At 42.8% G+C, this 21,468-nt stretch overlaps 1 protein-coding gene across 2 annotated transcripts in view; it reads right to left on the bottom strand.

Annotated features, from left to right (window-relative positions):
• The window catches only part of CACNA2D2 (calcium voltage-gated channel auxiliary subunit alpha2delta 2), a 551,962-nt gene that overhangs the window by 44,152 nt on the left and 486,342 nt on the right, over window positions 1–21,468 (bottom strand). For both annotated transcript variants that reach the window (XR_009557115.1, XM_060271531.1), the window contains exons 15-21: window positions 14,390–14,479; window positions 13,714–13,785; window positions 10,674–10,748; window positions 10,187–10,261; window positions 6,607–6,681; window positions 5,226–5,297; window positions 3,097–3,158 (exon numbers count right to left, since the gene is read on the bottom strand). Coding sequence is in view for 1 of the 2 variants with exons in the window: in XM_060271531.1 (XP_060127514.1) it covers window positions 3,097–3,158; window positions 5,226–5,297; window positions 6,607–6,681; window positions 10,187–10,261; window positions 10,674–10,748; window positions 13,714–13,785; window positions 14,390–14,479 (521 nt within the window). In the remaining variant the exon portion in view is untranslated. The remainder of the gene's footprint in view (window positions 1–3,096; window positions 3,159–5,225; window positions 5,298–6,606; window positions 6,682–10,186; window positions 10,262–10,673; window positions 10,749–13,713; window positions 13,786–14,389; window positions 14,480–21,468) is intronic.

The following is a 21,468-nucleotide window of genomic DNA, read 5'->3' as shown; positions in this document are numbered from 1 at the left end:
GAAAGAGAAAAATAGTGTTTCTGGAATAGCTGTGATAGCTCGGCACATAATGGTTTCTATAGTTTCCAGCAATTGATGGCTGAAGACATGGGCAAAAACAAGAGTAGGGATTTAATATATTGACCATCCAGTATAGTATTTTAGTGAGCTATTGACCTTTGGATCTGTCAGGAATGGAGCATAGCTGTAATTTAAGTATCACCTTCCCAAGGGGTGGATAAACTGGACCTTTATTTGAGGCGCAAACTGAGGCATGGGGGTGCAGTGGAGCCAAAGAGATAATAACACAGAGAAGATGAGCACAGGTATCGACTTCTGTCGGAGGTTTCCAAGGAGCTAGGGCTTGCAAGCACTTCCTCATAATGGGCTCCATTGGCCATTGCAGATACAGAACTCACCCTAAGACCAGCAAAGCTTTTATGCAACAGTTATTAAGAAAATATATGGAGATGCACAACAAACATGGCACGTTTCTAATTCTGTACATCTATTCTTCAGGGCAGCTTTCCCCAATCTGGTGCCCTCCATGTGTTTTTGAACGACAACACTCAACATCACTGACCATTGGGCATGATGGCTGGGGCTGAAGGGAGTGTGGGAGTCTTAGAGCAACTCTAGGATAAGAAGTCCTGAAGGACCCTTGATTATGTAGCTGGGCTGGACAGGTTCTTCTGTCTCAAATAGGCCAAACAGTTATTGCACTTTATACTGTAATGTCAACATCAACTGCACTAGGAAATCCCTGGGGAATATGTGTATTTGCAACAAACAACGGTGCACTAGGTGGCAGCCTCACCAAACACTCAAAAAACGATGCATCGAGCTACCATTAAAGTAGGCCAGCTCTCTAATTTTTGTCATAATTTAAATGCACAAAAATAAGCATATTTCTTTTAAAACACATTATTATTAACTGAGAAGGGCACTGTGTATTAGAAATAGCTGCATTTTACCTTTCCCCATATTGCATTTCTACACGTCTTATAACAATGGGTGTGCATACAATGCAATGCAATGCACAGCTCTTCAAGAACAAAGATGCTTAAACCTTTTCAATGGATCCATCAAGATAAAGATTCTGCAATACTTCTTCTCTGGACGGCCATCATTCACTTACTGTCACTGAATAGTTATTTTTGCCTGATTGTCTGACACCCCATTGGTTTTGGATAGGTTCTGCTAATCGTGTGTTGTATTCCATTCTGCTAGCACTAGAGTTTATTATTAAATGAGTGGTATGGAAAATACTCTAAGGCAATTTGCTACTAAATTCCAGTTGTCTATTTATCTATCCATCCAGCCTCATGAATCTTTTACATGTGGGAGTAACTCTTCAAAATTATTCAGAAAGTCATTATATCATTGCCCCACTATGTCTCCACTTTGAATAAAGCTCCTTTGCCTAAAACTTTATACCAGCTTAATAACGGATATTATTGCCAACTGCTGGGTTTTTGTCACAAATGTAAGCATCACATAGGATTATGAAAAGCACAATCAAATGGCAAGAACATAAAAAATAGACCTTACATTTTTAAAAAAGCTGACAGTATTCATTTGGTTTTTCCTAGTGGAATAGTAAAGCTGTAAAATGTGACAGCTGTATGTGTCATACAGGGTGAGAAAGTATACCTCCTCCGCAAATCATTTCTTTACAAATCTTACTATTTTTAGGTGTGGATAATGAAAGTTAAGATGTAAATGAAGATTCTTGATAGTACAAGTTTTGCAGCCATGTATCGGACAGCTAAGGACCAACCCATCATTGCTGGCTCAGGCTTGTTGTGAAGATAAAATGGGGAAGGAGGAGAACGATGGATGCCACCTTGAGCTCCTTGGAAGAAAGGTGGGATATAAATGCAACCAACCAACCAACCAATAACATGTATCTGTCTAGACACCATCCTGAGCAGCATCCTGGTCTTCGATGAAGAGATGCCAGTCAGATCCATTGGATCTACATCAGCCACTGGCCACAATGGCTATATTCTACCTCCACCGTTGGAGGCAGTGCACCTCTGAATGCAAGTTGCTGAGAATCACCATTGGGGAGAGTGTTGTTGTGCCTAGAATGACCCTGCTTTTGGGCTTCCCATAGGCATCTGGTTGGCCCCTGTGAGAACGGGATGGTGGACTAGATGGGCCACTGGCCTGATCCATCAGACTCTTCTTATGTTCTTATGACCAGTGACATCAGATGCAGAGACTGATCCATAGCCCAGTATCTTGACCAGGCTTGAGATAGAGCCTGAGCTGGTGCCTGTCAGCTCAGGGGCCCTTAAGCCAGAGAGCCCAGAATTTGGACTTCCATTGTACCATCGGAACCCACACCCCTTCTGCCAAGGAATTATCCCACACCAGAGACCTGTTACCCATGTCATCCCATCACAGAATCTTATAATTGTAGAGCTGGAAGGGATCCTGAGGTGGTCAAGTCCAACCCCCTGCAATGCAGGAATATGCAGCTGTTCAATCCATACAAGGACTGAACCTGTTATCAGCACCCCCAACTGAGCTACCCAGACTTTCCAGCGTAAGTTCTTTCCAAGAACAAGCCTGAAAGGAACAGTCTTTGATGAGGAATACTAGGCTTTAACTCTGAGACTAGGCTTTCCTCTCCTCAAGGAATGGGTCAGAGCCTAGGATTTGGCCCTGACCTGAGCGAATAAAAGGATGCATTCCAGTCCTAGATTTGTCAAGAGCACATTGCTCACTTGGATCTCTCCCCTTCCCACATTGTGCACTGTGGATGTCTTGTTGACCTACCATTTCAACACGGTTTGGCAGAAGTCCTGAGAAGACCATGTTACAATGCATAGAGGATGTACAGTGACAGTGTTAGGTGGGGATGGTGGGGACAGGAGTATCATGTATTGCCTCAATGAAGGACAGCTCTCCTAGTTCCCAGTCACAAAAATGATTTTTCCTTCACTCAAATCAGCGCTGCCCTTTTGACCTCCTAGAAATCCCCAATGCCTTCTAAATAGCTGTCTTGAGATCCTGAAGCACTCTTTCGGATCACCATTCATGGTGGAAGTTCAGCTGACTAGGACGAAGGAAGCTATTACTCCATGCTGCTTCTTGTTAGCTCCTTACCTATAGTTTGTGCTTTTGATAGGAGCCCAGGTATAGGTCCTGTAGACTTTATCTATGTATCTCTGGAAGGTCAATGGTGAAGAAATAAGAGTGAGAGCAATTATTATTATTATTATTATTATTATTATTATTATTATTATTATTATTATTTCTTCCATGCTTTAATAAAGCTATCGGGGCATCACACAGCAAAATAGTAAAAACACAAATATTAATTCACAATAAAAATTAAAGAATATTCATTGTAACCAGTCCTTTACATTCTTTTATGTAGACTGACTGTGAGGCTTCTTCCAAAACCTGCATTATAGAAGTCTTCCCAATTGATTCATTGCTCTTAGGCTCCTTAGAAAACAAAGGAGCCTGTTGGGTTCAAGTCAATGTAAGAGCATGCCTAGGAGCAATTGTGGAAACATGGTGCTACTCTGGATCGATATAAAAAACCAGAATGATGTAATAATCCAGAACAGCTTTTGCACACACTCTCCTCTCTTCTAGTAAATTGGCAAGCCAGCAGCTGTGCCGCTAGCTCACTGCCACATTGCATGAAACTGAAGCCTCAAACAATGCTGAAAAATGATGGCTTCCACTACTGTTTCCAGCGACGCTGATTGTACCACAGAGGCAGCCATTACTTTTTTGGTATGAAGTCCCCAGAAGCTGAAGCAGAAACTATTGTTTCAAGGTGTCATTTGAGGTTTCAAATCATGCAGTCTTGCAGTGAATCAACGTGGCAGCAGAGCTGCAGACTCCGGCTATGGGAGATGGCTATGGAGACTGTCATGACGCGTGCTTGCCGTTCTAAATTTACTCCTCCTCGTCTCATCTCTGTATCCCATTGGGTGATTAGAATCTATATAGAATGAAGATTGGAAACTGCCCCAGTGGTCTCAGGAATCCATCTGGATCCATCAACTTCTGAGAGATAGCCATCCTACTAGATTCCCAATCCTTGTGGAAATACAGAGTCAGTGAAAGCCTAAATCTTTGTGAAAATACAGAGTCAGTGAAAGCCTAAATCTTATAAGGAATTGGTCTAACCATGACAAATGAGTCTTGCTGAATCAAGAACACCAGACCCAGAGTGTGGCTTGCCACAAGTGTTGGGATGATGGTATGCTGGGGCAACCCCATGGGTGCCATGGCAGACATGAAATCCTGAACTGCATCTGACAAAGCAGACTTCGTCTATATACTTTGGTCCTCCAGAACAATGACAAAATGCCCCAAATCACTGGAGTCATCTCAGGCAGGGAAAATGCTTCCATAACAGCTGAGCACTAACAGGTCCTGAATACCCAAAACCAGGTATAAAAATTCAGGAGCCAGATCCAACTTAAGCACCACTCTGGAGAGGGAGATGAAATGTATATACTGTAGACTCCAGTTAACACATTTCCAAGCTCTCCAAACTTGGTTGGCACTGTACCAAAAAAAAGGTGCACAAAGCCAAGGAGGTCATAATCTCCCAGCTTGTTCCATTCACATTTTGCAAATAAAAGTCAGGTGTGTTTTCTCAGGTCCTGAACGACAGCTGTTTTTTCTCATTCTGTGCTTTAAGTTGGCGGTTAAAGAGAATGGCAAAGCCTCTTCTATAGAACTTGGAAAGCCATTACCAGGCAGAGTAGAAAACAATGGTATAGCTCAGGCATCCCCAAACTTCGGCCCTCCAGATGTTTTGGACTACAATTCCCATCTTCCCCGACCACTGGTCCTGTTAGCTAGGGATCATGGGAGTTGTAGGCCAAAACATCTGGAGGGCCGCAGTTTGGGGATGCCTGGTATAGCTCAACCGCCATCAACCTTTTCAGACCTGGGACCCACTTTTAACCCAAACATGCAATTGGGGCTCATTTCTTAAACTTTCCCCAACTGAATGGTGGTAGTGGTTCTGTTGCAACCTACACTGGATCAGACTGTGACTCACTAGTTGAGTGGTCTACATGGGCTAATAGGTTAACTCAATATAAGTCAACTTCAAGGGTTTTTATGTTTACTCCCAACCTTCATGCATTCCTTCTCTATTAAGGATCAAGCAAACTAATCCAGTCTTTTAAAACTCCTGGTTACACAGACCAATTCACTCTTATGTTTGCTAAGCAAGCTGAAAGTTCACTACAAGTTTTTACCTCGTCTTGAGATTTGACCAGAGTCTTGATGTATCGCTGATCCTTAAATCCATCTATCATGCTTCTCCGGATCTGGAGTGGGGGGGGGGGAAAGGATGTGAAGGAAGGCATTGCGCAATGGGCATGGCTGAGTGCCAGAAGTTGCACATAGCAATTGGACATATTTCTTACCTCTCTAGAAAACTGTTTTAATATTCTAAGATAGGTAATTAAAATGAGAGCTCTACCCATGTTTTCCAACTGGATGCTGAGAAAGTCCAGAATACTAGTCTCAAGGATGGAGATAGTATTTATACCCCAAGATGCTCCCTACCCTTCTCCCTGGGCGATCTCTCAGTTATGGCATAAACACAGGGCACCATTTTTCATTGCCAAAGGAACAGACCCCATATGCAAGTTCTGTGAAAATGCATAAGGATTGTAACCCGGGATACTGTACATGGCCAGGCCTCTAAGGGTTGTTTCATGTCTGGCAATTCCTATGCAGACAACAATTTCATGTAGCAGCTTGCACACTTCCCCTATATATACATCATGTATGCATGGGGCAAGAAGCCCCGTTTGATCATTGCTTACTATGGCATGAGGCGAGACATGAATGGGGTAGACCTTCGATTCAGTTCACATTTAAAGGTGAACCCACATAATTCACGCTTTCCAAAACAATACACAGCGTAAAGCATAGCCATCCTTCGCTGATTTTTTCAGTGCAGTTCTCCAGCTAAATAATGTGTACAAAACTACATATAATAAGGCAAAGTGTGCATTAAAATTGATGAAAGTAACATACACAATTGCACCATATTAGGGGAAATTGCTTTTCAAAAATATTAGGCAAAACTGCAAACAGAAATGGATGTATTAAGAGAAATTTGCACTAAATTGCTGATGAATTTTCATGAGGACTTTTTTTCTTTTTTAAAGCAATCTGACGTGGAAATGTGATGCACTGAACTCAAGACTGGGAAAATGAGACACTGAGAGAAACAAAAACTGACATATCTGCTCATCCCTGGTCCTACATGTTGGCATATTTACTGGGTAAGTGCATTTTACTACATGGAAGTGTAAGGTACTCATGGTGTACATATATCTGCAGCAGTCATTGCCTACTGCTGCCATTACTGGGAATCTTGTTGAAATGGTAGCATTCACTTTACTGAGGAAGATGAATTGCTGTTTAATACGGGGACACACCTGCAGACGAACCCGTGGTGGAACCTTACTTTTCTGCAGCGAGCGAAATGCTTCTACAAAGCCATAAGCATATTCACAATTGGCTTATAGCTTTGCTTTTGGCCACATGGCCACGACTTAATAGTCTTGTATGCACTTAACTTCCTAAAAACAGAACAGACCCCACCTCCAAGGTTTCACTTACCTCCTCTTTGTTCTCGTCCTCTAGTTCAGCATCAAGGAAGTCCAGGGTCACAGGTTCCTGGAATTCTCCCGCCTCCTTACATTGTGCAGTTGAGAAAAATATAAGCACAGAATTTACCAAAAAAAGGTTTCTCTCATCCTCAAGCCCCCCTCCCCCACGTTGATAGGAAGGACATACAAAGCTAATGAACTAACCTCGACTCTGCAATCATAATATGAGGCCCTTTTTCATGTGCCTCCCTCATGAGAAGTCTGGAGGGTGGCAATATGAGACTGGGCTTACCTGGTGCCTTTGTTACCTATATTTAGGCATCAGGGAAAAAACACTCCTCTTCTCCCAGGAATTTGGCCAATTAAATGATCCATGGTCTTTTAAACTGTGTGTGTGTGTGGGGGGGTATTGTTTTTGTTTGTTACTATGCTAAATAGTTTTGTGTTTTTATATTGTAAACAACCCTGCAATCCTTGGATGAAGGGCAGTATTCAACAAAAAAATAATTTATCTAGGGCTGAGTGTGCCAAGATGTAATGTTGGTTCTACCTGAAGAGAGATACTTGTGCAAAAGTTGACTGAGTTCAGGCCAAGCACAGAAAATGCATGGAGTCTTGGGTGGTGGTGGTGGTGCTACTCTGCTGAGCAATTTAAATGGCTATTGATCAGAGTGAGACTGAGGCAAGTGAATAAATTGGTGCTCTTTCTGTCCGTCTCTGCCACATCACTTGCCTATTAATAACACTGATGAACTGAGTTGGAAGTTTCTGCCAATGAAACATATCTCACTCTGATCACTGCCATTTCTCAGTGGCCTAATTCCTGGCTGGCCTCTTAATGATAGATTTATTGGAATGCTATCTGAGCTGGAAGCCTGTTTTCTTTGCCCCACCCTGATAGATGTAGAGCGTCCCCTGAGATAAATTAGCCTAGGGCTCCTCACTCACTCCTTCACGTGTGCGTGTTTAATATCCCAAGGAAGTAATATTTCATAAAAAGGGGCCAGCTAATTCCTGTCTACACCTGCCAGGAGTAGAAGGGAAGTCCATATATCACGTCCTTGAGAGGTGGCAATTAGCGCTCTGTGGCTGACAAGAACACCATTTCCTGCTCCGCATTAAGTACAGCAAATGGCTCCCAGCGTTGGAGTGGTGAATAATTAGCTGAAGTCTAGATTAATTTTATTCCCAAGCACCTAGGACCAACCCTGCCCAGTTTCCTCAGTCATCATTCATCCACTATGTTAAAACAAATTGGTTGTGCAAATACAAGCAAAGAATGAACAAGCAGGGAAGTCACAGTTGCGAGAAGCGGACTGTACCCATCTACACACACTGCACAATGGGAGTCCTCAGATCATATACTGATTCCCTGTTCACTGAACATCACAAACCATAATCCTCCTCTCCTAAGAAGACAGGAGCTGCTGCAGGGCCAACTCATGCCTCTGGCTGCTATGAAATCTCTTATTGCTGCTGCCTTCCATCAGTCTGGGCAATTTGTTGTTGAGGGAGATGATGAGATTCTCCCCCTCTGCTAACGGACTGGCTGACACCCAAGGTACTCACCGGCTCTTGGGTCGGAGCGTTTGGCACGCATGGTGGCAGCTGGTAGGAGTGAGACATGCAGCCACAGAGAAATGTGTTGATGGCCCACATTTAGCCTCAGAGAATTGGCAGATGGAAATGCTCCATCTGTTGGCACACCCTTACAGGACAATCATTTGCATGTCTAATCACTTTCTGATTTTCCTTGCCCACATCCCACTGAGTTCAATGGGGTTTTCTCCCAGTCTCAATCTCCCACTTTTTGAAAACATTCGGTTTGCCCTTTAATGGCTTGCTTGTATCAGCCTATAATTCTGATGAACTACCAGATACAGAAGGGCTTCCTGCTTACACAGCTAACTGGAGACTTTCTTGGTGTGGCAGATAATGCAGGGAGACCCAGATCCCAGTCCTTACCCAGACTTCCTAGTAACGTTATTTTTTAGGACATAGTGACCAAGTGCAAAAGAGAATAGCGCTGCTGTGTCTTTATTTATTTTATTTAACAAGATTTGCCATATTTTTCCATGTATAAGAAAATTCCATGTATAATTTTGAGCCCAAAATTAAGAAATAAATGTTTTAAACATTCTGTGTATAAGACAACCCCCCAATTTTAAACTTTAAAAAATTGGGGGGAAATATAGTCTTATACCTGGAAAAATACAGTATATGTTGCTTAATAAAAGAAAACACCTCTAAGTGGTTTACATAAAATAAAATATTTGTAAGAATACATACTTTTAAAATGAGTGGGCCTAATAAAATTATATTTAATCTTTAATAGTCATCCTGCAAGGGTGAGAAAAGTGAAACATTCTATTCCACAAAACTTTTAAAGGCACAAGAATCCCATCCTGTTTGGCATCTTGCCACCCTTGCCACATATGGGCAATTCAGCTTTTTGCAGTCCAACCTGTATCACTAAGCTACTGATGAGGAAGTGCTATAAAATGCTAATGAAAGTAAGTGCAAAATGTATATGTGGAAGTTTAATAAAAAGAAAAAAACCACAGAGAGGTGCTGGAGACAGGAAGGGTATGAGCTCTGGAGAGAAACCCAGGATGGCTGAGGAGAAAGATATGGAGGCAGAATAATGTGGAAATCCCTCTAGCAGGGTCTAAAGTAAAAAGGATTTTTTGTTGCTAAGAAAGGTGGAGATGAGAATGGCTGAATTTCACATTATGATTGGAAATAGCTAGTCAAACCTCTCAGAAGTTAAAATGTTAGTGAACATTCTGTGACATCACAGCATGTTTCTGCTCTTAGTTCAGACTTTAGGGGAAGGCGTTGTGAGTATGCCATGACCGCGAAAATAGTTCAAAATCAGAAAAGCATCCCCATTAGGTGGGAGGATAGAAAAAAAGGTGTGTGCTGCAGGGAGGCTGGAAAGAGATGTTAAGAGCTAGGAATCATGAGGGCAGGTACCAAATACCAAAAGTGATGGATGGCAGAGAAGAAACTTCACGAAAGGTGTAGGAAAAAGAAGGGCCATAGAAATAGAAAGGGCAGGAGCTGGATAAGTGCAAAAGGCTGAATTCAACATATTGATTTTCAACATATTGAATTCAACATATTGATCAATTAGGCAAATATTTGACTGGTCAATAACAACAACCACCATCAACAGAGAGAAAGCATTGGTGCTTTCAGTTATATTACTTGCTTTTTGGTGGCAAATCTGTGGCTGAATATGGACAGTTCACTTGTTTGTGATAGCTGTTTGGAACTACTTTCAATCTGGTGTCAAATTGTTATCACTAATATTCGCACCTAATCATTTGTTCGCAGTTAGACACCAATCCAGCTGTAGGCAGTTATATCGACCTTCCGCATAATAGCAAGATAATTTTGCACCAAGTCACTGCTTATTACATTGAAGTTGGAAGGAAAACGTGGCATTGGCCCATGGAAAAATGTTCTTTGAGTGAATGGTGTTGTGAAAAGCGGCGACAGAGAGCAGATGATGCCAAACAGACACACTATCTTTGGGTGGTGGTGGGTGGCAATGGTTATTCAAAGGAGGAGAAAACTGTACTTACCTGAGGTCTCAGATTTGGGTGTAGCAATAGATATCCATTCAGATCAATAGCAAATATATAGCCGTTGGCCCCTAACTGGATGGGAGGACAACAAAAGAAACAAATTACAGCTCAAGATGAAAGAGCGGAATTGCATCAAAGTTCCCATGTAGATAATCTCTACAGACCTCTGTCCCTCTTCCATTAATCAACCCAAGCACAGAATAGACACCTAAGGCCTTCTAAACAGCCCCCCCCTCCAAATTCTCTCACTGCAGAAGAAGCAATGACTATCAGATAGGTGGGGCTGATTTGGAACTGAAGTGCAGGAAGCAATTAGGAGATGTGAACCTCATGCTAATTCCCAATTAGCAAATGTGAACCTTATGCTAATTCCCAAAGATGCCTCTCTTCCCTGCCTGCTTGCTCATTATCACAGCTGAGACTTTGCAGGGACTGGCGAGTGGAAGAATGCCATTCTGAGGGAAGGAATCCATTCCTTACGCACATTGTATCGCTGCGTCAGCTTCTTGATGTCATTCAGAGTCACGTCAATCCCCACAACACCGAGGATGAGCTGGTTCTGAAAAAACACGAGCAGCAAAAGCAGTTGTATTCAAGAGACTGAAGTTGTGGACGACATAGGTGCCATCCAATAGTGATGTGGTTTTTAATCCCCCCCATGTCCTTGATATAAAGAGAAGGACAGGAGATAACTTGTCATAGCCAAGCCAAACAGGGGAAAAGTGTAATATTTGTGCAAGATGAGGGAGATCCCTGGTTGAAGAGGGTGGTGGATGACACTTCACTAAACGTTTCACATTTGAACCTCCTTTCTCTGACATCCCACTTATACACCTAGACTCAATAATATGTGTCTCTCTCTCTCTCTTTCACAAACACATATACTCATTATTTATATGCCTGTTGTCTTTGTCCATGGAGTTTTCTTGGCAGGGATACTGGAGTGGCTTGCCAGTTCCTTCTCCAGGTGGATCACGTTTAGTCAAAACTCTCCACTATGACCTGTCCATCTTGGGTAGCCCTGCATGGCATAGCTCATAGCTTCTCTGAGTTATTCAAGCCCCTTCGCCACAACAAGGCATTGATCCATGAAGGGATTGAAGCTGAGGCTCCAATACTTTGGCCACCTCATGAGAAGAGAAGACTCCCTGGGAAAGACCCTGATGTTGGGAAAGATTGAGAGCACAAGGAGAAGGGGACGACAGAGGATGAGATGGTTGGACAGTGTTCTCGAAGCTATGAACATGAGTTTGACCAAACTATGGGAGGCAGTGGAAGGCAGGAGTGCCTGGCGTGCTCTGGTCCATGGGGTCATGAAGAGTCGGACACGACTAAACGACTAAACAGCAATACTAATTTTTTAAACTGACATTTAAAATACTCAACCACAGGGAGTGTATGATAAGAAGACTCAGCAGCCCCCTTTTTACATGGGAAAATCAATATGATTTCCTTTTAATTTTCACATGCATGCATCTGGATTGCACAGCCTTCCCAAATGAAGTAAAATGATGGCATGGCAATCCACAAAATGCCCGAGCATTTCCAAGACTAACTCAGCTTATGTACTGTGTAAGCGTCACAATGTAGACAAATCACGGTGTCATTTGGATCTACCTTACAGCTTTTCTCTCATGGTATTAGGTAAACAGGATGGATGGATGGATGGATGGATGTGGGACACATTCAACTGAGCAAAGCTCAACTGGAGCTGGAAGCCATCTTATATTCTTTCCTGTCCAGCAGGATCCAATGGCCAGCCCAGGTGGGTCAGCTGGAGGATGGAAGCTCACTGAGAACTGAAGCTCCCCCCAGCAGCTCAGTGGTTCACCCCATGAGGGAGCTGTAAACAGCTAAAAGCAAACTAATCCCAACAGTAAACAGGATCCAATGGCTGACAAGGGCACTGAAATCAGTGTGAGTCCCTGATCAGGCTCTCCTACCCTAACCACATGCTTCTTTAAGACAAGTACATTCTCCTCTTAAAGAGACACAGGTGCCTGCACCTGCAACAAGCCACAATACCAATTGCTACACTGCACGCCATGGGATAATGACTGCAATGGAGTTGCCATGCTGCTTTATGAGGCAGTAACTGGGCTCCCTGGAGAATAAATGGCTTGGTCTTTGGCCTTGTCGCTTACCTAGTTGAGAATCAGATTGCTGGCTGCTTAACAGAAAGCAGCTATAGAATGCCATGGCAGGTCTATTACTGCTAATAAATCCAAACAAACATGAATTGGGACGCATAAGGCAAATGAGACAGGCTGCTGACACATGCTGGGATTCTACTCACTGGGGAGAAGAGAGGCATTAGTGCTCAGTTTAGTGGGGCTTGTTTGTTTTGGAATTCAGGTGCATTGCAGGGTGAGAAAATCCAATAGAAATGCTTAAGATGGTAGACATTATGGTGAGTGTAGTGTGTTGGAGCTGACTTTTCAAGACTACTGCTGCTGGACTCCCCCAGTGTTCCTGTGCAGCCCTGTCCTTTCTGCCACCCGAGTCCTGCCTAGGGAAGCTACAGTGATGCTGGTATCAGGGTGGTTCTGTGGCTCTGCCAACTACATTAGCTGTTACCGATTGTTATTAATGTTCCTACTGTTACTGTTACTACTACCACCATCACCAACTGCTCTTCTCTGGGAATGCAGATAGGAGATTTCAATGATCTCTCCTCTAGGTCGGTGCCCTGCCTAGCTTTAGCAATGCTGCGGCACAGGGAGCTCCCACACTATTCACACTTCTGTATCTCCTAGGCAATTAGTGTCCATGTCTGTTTCTGACTCATCACTCTCTGTAAGGTGTTCTTCTATAAACAACGGCACAGCATTCCTACTGGTTGACCCATAGAAGATGCAGCTTTTCTTTTCCTCCAGTGATACAGCTGCACCCAAACCAGTGATCTTACAGGGCAGTTATCCATCCCAGGACTTTGACACAGTACACAGTATTGAATACAGAAATAGCTGTGCAGGAGTGTATAGCATGTTTCAAAATGCTTACTGCTCTCCTGTTGTTTGAAGGAAGAATTTATGCTACTCCTGACTTCAGGTACCTTCACACTTAACAAAATTTAATAAATAAGCACTATATTGGTTTGGCATGCAGCCCTGGTCAAAAAGGTATGATGCTGATGTACGTAAACAATCAACACAGGACAAGAAGGTGGTCAGCTGGTGGGCTGACTGACTTGCATTTGCTCTGGAAAAATCCCAGCCAACTGCCCTTCCATCATTTATAATCTTGCCCCATGTTTACTCCTTTTGAATGTCATAAAATTTGGCAGGGAGATGCTATACTCGGCTGATTCAGATTGTCTGGTTTTGAATTGACTCCACGGCACCATTTTTTCTTTAAAGGTATCAGTGAAATCTACACGGAAGGCAAAGAACAAAAGAAACCTTTGCTTGGATGCTAGAGTCTCTCTCTGTCACACAGACACATACTTCACAGCAGGCTAACTTGTGAATATGAGCAAGAAGAGTATTAGCAGTAGGTCAAAACATTGCAGGAAGAAAACATACCTTCCTTTCACTGCTGCCATCTTCAGTGAGGTTGAACACTGGCAGAGTGCCTGTTATGACCAAGCCCAGACCCTATCAAATTTCAAAAGCAAGAAAATATATGATAAACACAGTTATCTAAATAGTTCCATACTCCTAAGTGTCAAATAGGTGTGACATAGGAGATCTATGATCAAATCTCTCTTAACCCCCCCCCCAAAAAAACCTTGAGACAAGTCACAGGGAGTTTTGATTTTTATTCCATTGCCCACCATCAATTATATTGTGGAAACCAATGGCCTTGAAACACAAAGAACATAAGAAAATAAGATGAGAATCCTGGATCAGGACAGTGGTCCTTCTAGTCCAGCACTCCAAGTGGCTGACCAAATGTCCATGGGAAGCCTGCAAGCTGGACATGAACTATCCAGATGAGACGGGCCATGCTGGGAGGTATAAATTATGTCTTGCATGCATGCCACTCTACAGTGGAACTCGCAGAGCCTGTTTCCTAAAGGAAACTGGAGAAGATACCAACTTGGGAATGTCAGACTTGGGACACTGAAGAGATATGTGACATAAAATAAATTAAGTAATACAAATTACACGGCAGTGGATGGGTACACCTTACAAACAGGAGAAAAGAAATGAAAAGCAGAAGACCAGTTGTGGGAACTCAAAAAGTAATTTTACTTACCAAAGCATCCCGATAGACATTGGTCCATTGAACCTGTTTTGCTTTGTTCCCTGCCAAGACCATAGGTCTTCCTAGAACATCCAGATATTCCTGCAGAGAACAGAAGGAGAAAAGCGTGCAGATTAATTCACTTGTGGAAGTATGTGATATACAGTGATAGATGTATACCACAACATTATTCTTGACTGAAGTAGAATGATGTTTATCACGTTCAGTTCAGCTGCTCATCCTGCTGCTTTGCTACCCTCCCCCCTCCCCAAACAAACAAACAAACAAAACTCCCTTAACTTGAGGAAAGGGTTACAGACAGAGGAGGGATTCTATCCCACTAGGAGAGGCCACATGTGCAGAGTAGAGCCCGGTGGAAGTGGGATGTGAGCCCTGACTTGAGTCAGGCTATGCTGGAAGAGAGATGGACCCAATTTGAATTAAGCTGCCCTGTTTGAGGGCAGTTTGCATTTCGAGCTTCCTCCTATCGAATACTTGCCTCATCCCAAAACTGAATATGGATCTCTTTCCTAAGATAGAGGTTATGAGACTGGACTGAAACAGGGCTGGCAGAGTGAGGCTGCCATCCCAGGTGGCTGATACAGGTGATGAGGAAGCAGTGTGGCAAGCTGTTGAAGAACAGAACAGGGTGACACGTGGCCTGCCATGCACCGCCTCATCTAGTGTATTTCCCTCAGGAGCAGTGGAGGATGCTGCCAGTGTTGACCTGAGATTCAGCTTCCATGAATTGAGGGAGGGGTCATCTTGTCCTTTGCCTCAGGCAGCCAAATATCTTGAGCTGGCCCTGACTGGAAAGCTATTGCATCATAGTTGAAATGTTGCTCAGACAGGCAAGGCTAAGCCCTCTAAAGACGGAAGCCCAGAAGAAGAGAACCCTTTCAAGACAAGGTAAGAATGTAAAGTCGTATTAGGTTAAGTAGTAAAAATGAGAGCTGTAGGCTGAGAAAAAGCCTTGGAGAAAGTAATCCTGTATGCAGATATAATGCAAGATGCAAATGGAAACACAGGCTTCCCAATGGAACTCACAGTTGAACCCAGAACTCTGTCAAGAGCTGCCGGATTCTATATATTCCCAGGAAACTGAGAAAACCTGTTCCCTGTGTGTTATGAAAACTGAGATTTTAATTGTAGAGACTGGCTTCTGTTCAGAAAATGCAGGTCAGCTGCAAAATACTATTTCTACCATGACTCCAAAACAAATTCTTGAGTGGATATAACACGTCCCTGGTTCAAATCTATTCCCGATCATCTCCTCTGCAGTGCTGACTTGAGAGTGGGTCAAGTACCTCCTGAGTATTTAACAGGGACATCTGGCACTTTGAAGGTGGTATTCAGCTTCATGAGTTCCATTCTCTAGTTACGGATCTCTGTGTAGACAATCTCCACCACTAGAGGGGACATTGCACCACAACTTGAATGCCCTGCTATAGACTAATAGGCACACAGTATGCTACGATACAGGCAGAAAAGGAAACAGCATCATTACAAAGAACTAATATCTGATTCAGGGAGATAAAAGATAACTTTTAAGTCGTAAATCTCTTGCATGGTGTCATGCAGAAGCTAAATTTCAACATCCAGTTTTGACCAGCACACATGTGTAACCTTTCAAAAGCAACAGGTAAGGTTTTGGCTGTGAGTCCTTGGAGCCCAGCTCCCTGCCTTGCCGGCCTTTTACCACTTGGGGGCCCTGTCTGACTCTAGCAACAAAGGTTGAGGTTGCTGAACAGACTCTTGGGCTGGGGTCTTTTTTGGGTGGGAGGGGAGCTGTTGCTATTATTTCCATTATGTTTTGTACCTTTATTTAGATCTTATTATTCATGTGGAAATGGTTCAGTCTAGTTGTAGATTTTTTGATGTTTTATTATTTATGACTACTTTTGTTATGTTGAAGTTATGTACTTTTTATTTTGTAAGCCGCCTTGAGCATGGAAAGATGGCATACAAATAAAATTATGTATGTATGTATGTATGTATGTATGTATGTATGTTGTTGTTGTTGTTGTTTTCCTTTTCTTTTGTGTGTTTCACAAACTATACTTCAACAGAGCAAAAGTTTCCAAAATAACTGAGGCCCTTGTTGTGTGAGATTGTTCAACAAATGTCAGATGGACAGCAAACATTTGCTAGATGCTTTGTCAAAAATGTTATCCCATCCTTGAACTACTCGGGGGGTGGGAGCATGAGACTCCAGTAATTGGCTCCTTCTCATTTGTAACCCTGAATTGACAAATATTGGAAAGTTCCACCAGCAAAAGCAATTATGCACCTGTGTTTGACGGTGAAGGTATGTGTGCACAGGAATTAAGTGTGCTATCCATACTCATAGACTGTGATGTGTGACAAATGCATATTCACAAATTTCACGGTGTACAAACCCAACATGCTGGGAAGCAGCAGGCACATGTGACTTTCTAGTGAGTGTACTCATAGGGACACACACACATGGATGCTTCAGTTTAATTCCTACACAGAAGTGCAGGAATATATATATATTTTTAATACTTGAAGCAATCTCAATACTCTGCCATTTCCAATATTAGACTGATTTCAGCAAGGGCAGAACTAAGTAACGACAGAGTTCTTTTTTGCTTCATTCCATAACTTCTTTAGCTTGAGGAGGAAGATTTAAGCCACTGAGCACATTTAGTGTTGAAAACCACAAAGGTGAGGGAAGAAGGGAAAATGAATGAGATGTAGGGGAGCCCTATACCAATGTGCACAGGATCCCGCTCCCTTTATCCCTACAGGAATGCCATGTAAGCAGTGTTGAGGGCTGGGGGAACGAATGGTGACAGCAGTTCATTGTGCTGAGAGCGGTATCTGCCACCTGTTTGTCTTCTGTAAGCATGTTAAGGGACAGTATGTGCCAATCAGCCCTCGCTGTCAGCATGAAGGAAACACGCCCTTTCCCCAAATCGATTAACCCTCCCTGCAGGTTGCCATGGTGAAGTGTGGCACTGTGGCAGGCAAGAGCTTCAGCCCTGAAGCGCTAGGGGAATGTATTATTTCTGGATGATTTAATACAGGGGGAGAGAGATGTAAAGGGAAAACAGCATCACAGAGAGGAGGGAGAGATATAGGCAGCAGAAGGGGAAAGCAGAACAAAAGCAGAGATACAAACAGAAAAGAGAGGGGAGAGGGGGAGTAAAGGGAAATTCATGTCACACTTTCAAGATCACACACTTGAACTTTGGGTTGATTGCTGATATTGGAAAAGTAACATCCTACCTTTCTTGCTCCTGTAAACACAGCAACACAGTTGGTTGTTGTTTTTCAGAGGCAAATAATAAAGTGGGGTGGGGGATGTTGCTGGACTACAACTCCCATCATGCTGATTGGGGCTGATAGAAGTTGGAGTCTAGCAAACATTTGGAGGTTCCCTACCTCTGCTGTAAAACAGGTGGCCACTGTGGCTGGCCACGTGACAGGAATTTTTTTACTAACTGCTGGTAAACTGAGATATTTATGAAGGGAAAGGGCTGAACCTAGTTTCTGAGGCAATCAGAAAACCTGGGGTTCTATCCAATGATAGCCCTGGTCTGACTTAACTTACGTCCATTAATTTTAATGGGTCTTCTTTGACCATAACTTAGTTCAATACTGGGCTCCAAAATTTACTTAATTTACATTATGACATCTTCCCCTTCCTCCAAGGAGCTCAGGGTGGTGCACACAAAGAGTTAGCCCAGGGGTAGGCAACCTAAGGCCCATGGGCCGGATGCGGCCCAATAGCCTTCTCAATCCGGCCCACGGACAGTCCGGGAATCAGCATGGTTTTACATGAGTAGAATGTGTGCTTCTATTTAAAATACATCTCTGGGTTATTTGTGGGGCATAAGAATTGGTTCATTATTTTTTCCAAAATATAGTCCGGGCCACCACATGGTCTGAGGGACGGTGGACCGGCCCACGGCTGAAAAAGGTTGCTGACTCCTGAGCTAGCCTAACCTACCACAACTGGGTTGTTATGGGGATTAAATGAGGAACCATGTACATTACCTTGAGCTCACTGGAGAAAAAGTGTGATATAAATGTATTAAATAAATAAGTAAAAATAAATAATTATAAGTGACCAGTTTACTAATCCCACACTTATGCTTTTAGTCAGCCAGGTTATTGGGTCATTTTAAAAATTAAACACTGTGGTTATAACAATTTGTCTTTGGTTTTACACAAATCACTTTCCAAACTCTCCCTGCGTGCAGTCGGGGTGTTTATTTTAACACTTAACAGCATAAAGCGCCTGTGTGGTGCATCTGAGGCTGTGGTTAGCCAGGCACATATTGTATTTTTGGTTATTCCAGACGGACAAGTAGATGCATACAGCTCTTAAAAACCATACTTAATCGTAGGCACAAATGAGGCCAATAACTTAACATCTGGCACTGCTTCATGGCAGCCTGGCTTTACTACACTAATTTCTATGTTGTAGCAAATGCTTCAGATCTGGGATATAAATGGCTCCATTACTCTGCCTGATCTGCTTCTCTCGGAGACCTCAGGCAGATGAAATCTGACGTTTTTGATGACAGGCAGTTTAATCATAGGCTCCCATAATTGGACTAGAAACTTAAGGCAGCTGAGAGTCCAGTTAAGTGTGATTATTTGATGGGCATACTTGTTGTCTCGTTTGTGCACCAATGAAAGAAACACAAATGGCTTCTTGCTAATATAAGGCTCCGCTGAGAGACAGGATGATTAAATGCCCTCAATGTTTGTTTCTGCTGTGGTATGTCTTTGAGCGAATCTGCTCTAATAGGTGTTAAAGGTGGTAAGAATTAAGCAACTAATATTGTACAATAAAATCGTCACAATTGGCTGGGTGACAGTAGCCAAGAGATATTTTCTAAGGCTGTGTAAAACTATTTACCGCTCCTGCCAGATTGTCTGCTCATATAAATTAGCACTGACGCCTTTTCTTTTATCAGTGAATAATCTGTGCTTTACCAGTTAATGGCTACACCCAGTGCTTTTTTGTGACAGTACTCACTGGTATCGAGTATTGTCACCTCTTTTATTTTACTGCCCATGGCAGACATTTTGTGCTGGCACCCACAGGACATTTATCAAGATCTAATTACTGGCACCTCATTTGTTTTTAAATAAATTAAGCATTGAAAACACCTATGATTAAGGATATACCGTATATCCGCATTATAATTGTAGACCAGGCATGTCCAACAGGTCGATTGCAATCTACTTTGGGTATTCCTCTCCCAAAAAAGCTCAACAGCTTTTGCTCCCCCCAAAAAGCTCAACAACTTTGCTCAATCCAATGGGTAGATCACTGCCAGGTTGTTGTTTTTAATAGTGGGAGTAGATCACAGTCTCTTGGGAGTTGGACATGCCTGTAGACAGATATCCAACTACAGTGGAACCTCTACTTGCGAATAACTCTACTTACGAATGTTTCTACTTACAAATAGAGCTCCGTCCGCCATCTTGGATGCGATTTAGATAGGATTTTTTCTACTTACGAATTTTTAGATAGGGTTGCTTCTACTTACGAATTTTTTCTCCCAATGCATTCCTATGGGATTCGACTTACAATTTTTTTTGACTTACAAATGTGCGTTCGGAACGCATTAAATTCGTAAGTAGAGGTACCACTGTATTTGTATCCACCATAATTTACCTCAGAAAACTATGAAATATTTATTTTACTAGGAGTGCTGTGAAATTATTATTAGAGATCCTTAGTTCTTTAAGCAGTTGTTGTAAGCCGTGTTGAGCATACAGTGGGACTGACTTTTTATCAGATGTGCACAGGACTGCACTGCCCAGCATTTAAACCGCATTGAGATTGGCTTAAATGCAATACATGACTACGGCAGCTTTGTATGAAACCGAATTAAGCTCCTATGAACTTAGTGTTTTGTTGCCAATGAAATGAGAGTGTCAGCGCAATACTAATCCCCGATATTGTTGGCGGGTGGGGGGGTGGGGCGTTGGGCTGGCAAGTAGTCAACTCTCTGCTGACTTCTGGGGAGCACCATTTCGGAAGGAGGAGGCTCAGCTGAACTGGAGGCCCTGAGCTTCAACCTGATGGCTGGGAACAGAGGCAGATTTAGGGGAGCACAACTGGATCTGTCGCACTGGGCACCAAGCTTCAGGGATGCTGCAGAGGATGCTGAAATCTTGATTTAGATTGGAGTGCAAGAAGGGGGGGATTTGGGCATTGCACCAGGGCACTGCTGAAATTTGAGACCCCAAGGTTTGTGTTACCTGCAGAAGTTCTCCTGTGGGCAGTAGCCAGTGGAAATCTTTTAAATGGGGCATTTTGGCACAGGGTGTGTGTGTGTGTGTCCTCACCTTCTGCCTTGCCTGGCATGAGTGGCAGCACTTTGTTGCAGCAATGAAGCTGCCACTTCACTCTGCCCCATTGCTCCCCAAGCAGGATTAGAATTGCTCTGCCTTTGTGGGAAATGGAATGAGCAGGATACAAGCACCTGGACTGCATGTTCATAAGATTGTTAACAGAACAGGACCACCTCCATGCTTTCCTAGGGCCCTTTGTTCAGCTGGTTAGTTTCTCTCATAAACTAACTCATTTTAGTGTTAGCCACTGTACTTTGGGGTTTATAATGCAGCTCGCTTGAACTTTTATCTAGTGATGGTGAAGAAAAGTCAATTCAGTTTGCATTTAAATATTCACTTACCTAACTTGCACTTTCTGAAACAAGATGTGGACCAAAACGCAGGAGCCATTTGAAATTTGAACATTTCCAAATTTTGCAATGCAGTTCATCAGCCAAGCAATGTGCACAAAAATATATTTACTTGTGTAAAACGTGCACATAAATGTACGGTATATATTAGTGGAAATAACATATACACAATGCTACATTAGGGGGAATTGCTTTGCAAAAATGTGTGCCCTAGGCAAAATTGAGTATGAAATGTGTACATTAGGAGAAAATCACACTGAAAGTGAATTTTCAGGAGGTTTTTTTAATTGCAAAATGATATGCAGAAATATGGAGAACTGAACTTAAAACTGAAAAAATGAGAAACAGAGAGAAGCTAAAAAGGGCATATTCACCCACCCCTACTCCTATCTAAAACTT

The sequence above is a fragment of the Zootoca vivipara genome, chromosome 2 (assembly GCF_963506605.1).
Source record: "Zootoca vivipara chromosome 2, rZooViv1.1, whole genome shotgun sequence".
Lineage (NCBI taxonomy): Eukaryota > Metazoa > Chordata > Lepidosauria > Squamata > Lacertidae > Zootoca > Zootoca vivipara.
This window is presented reverse-complemented; position numbering and strand designations above follow the sequence as displayed.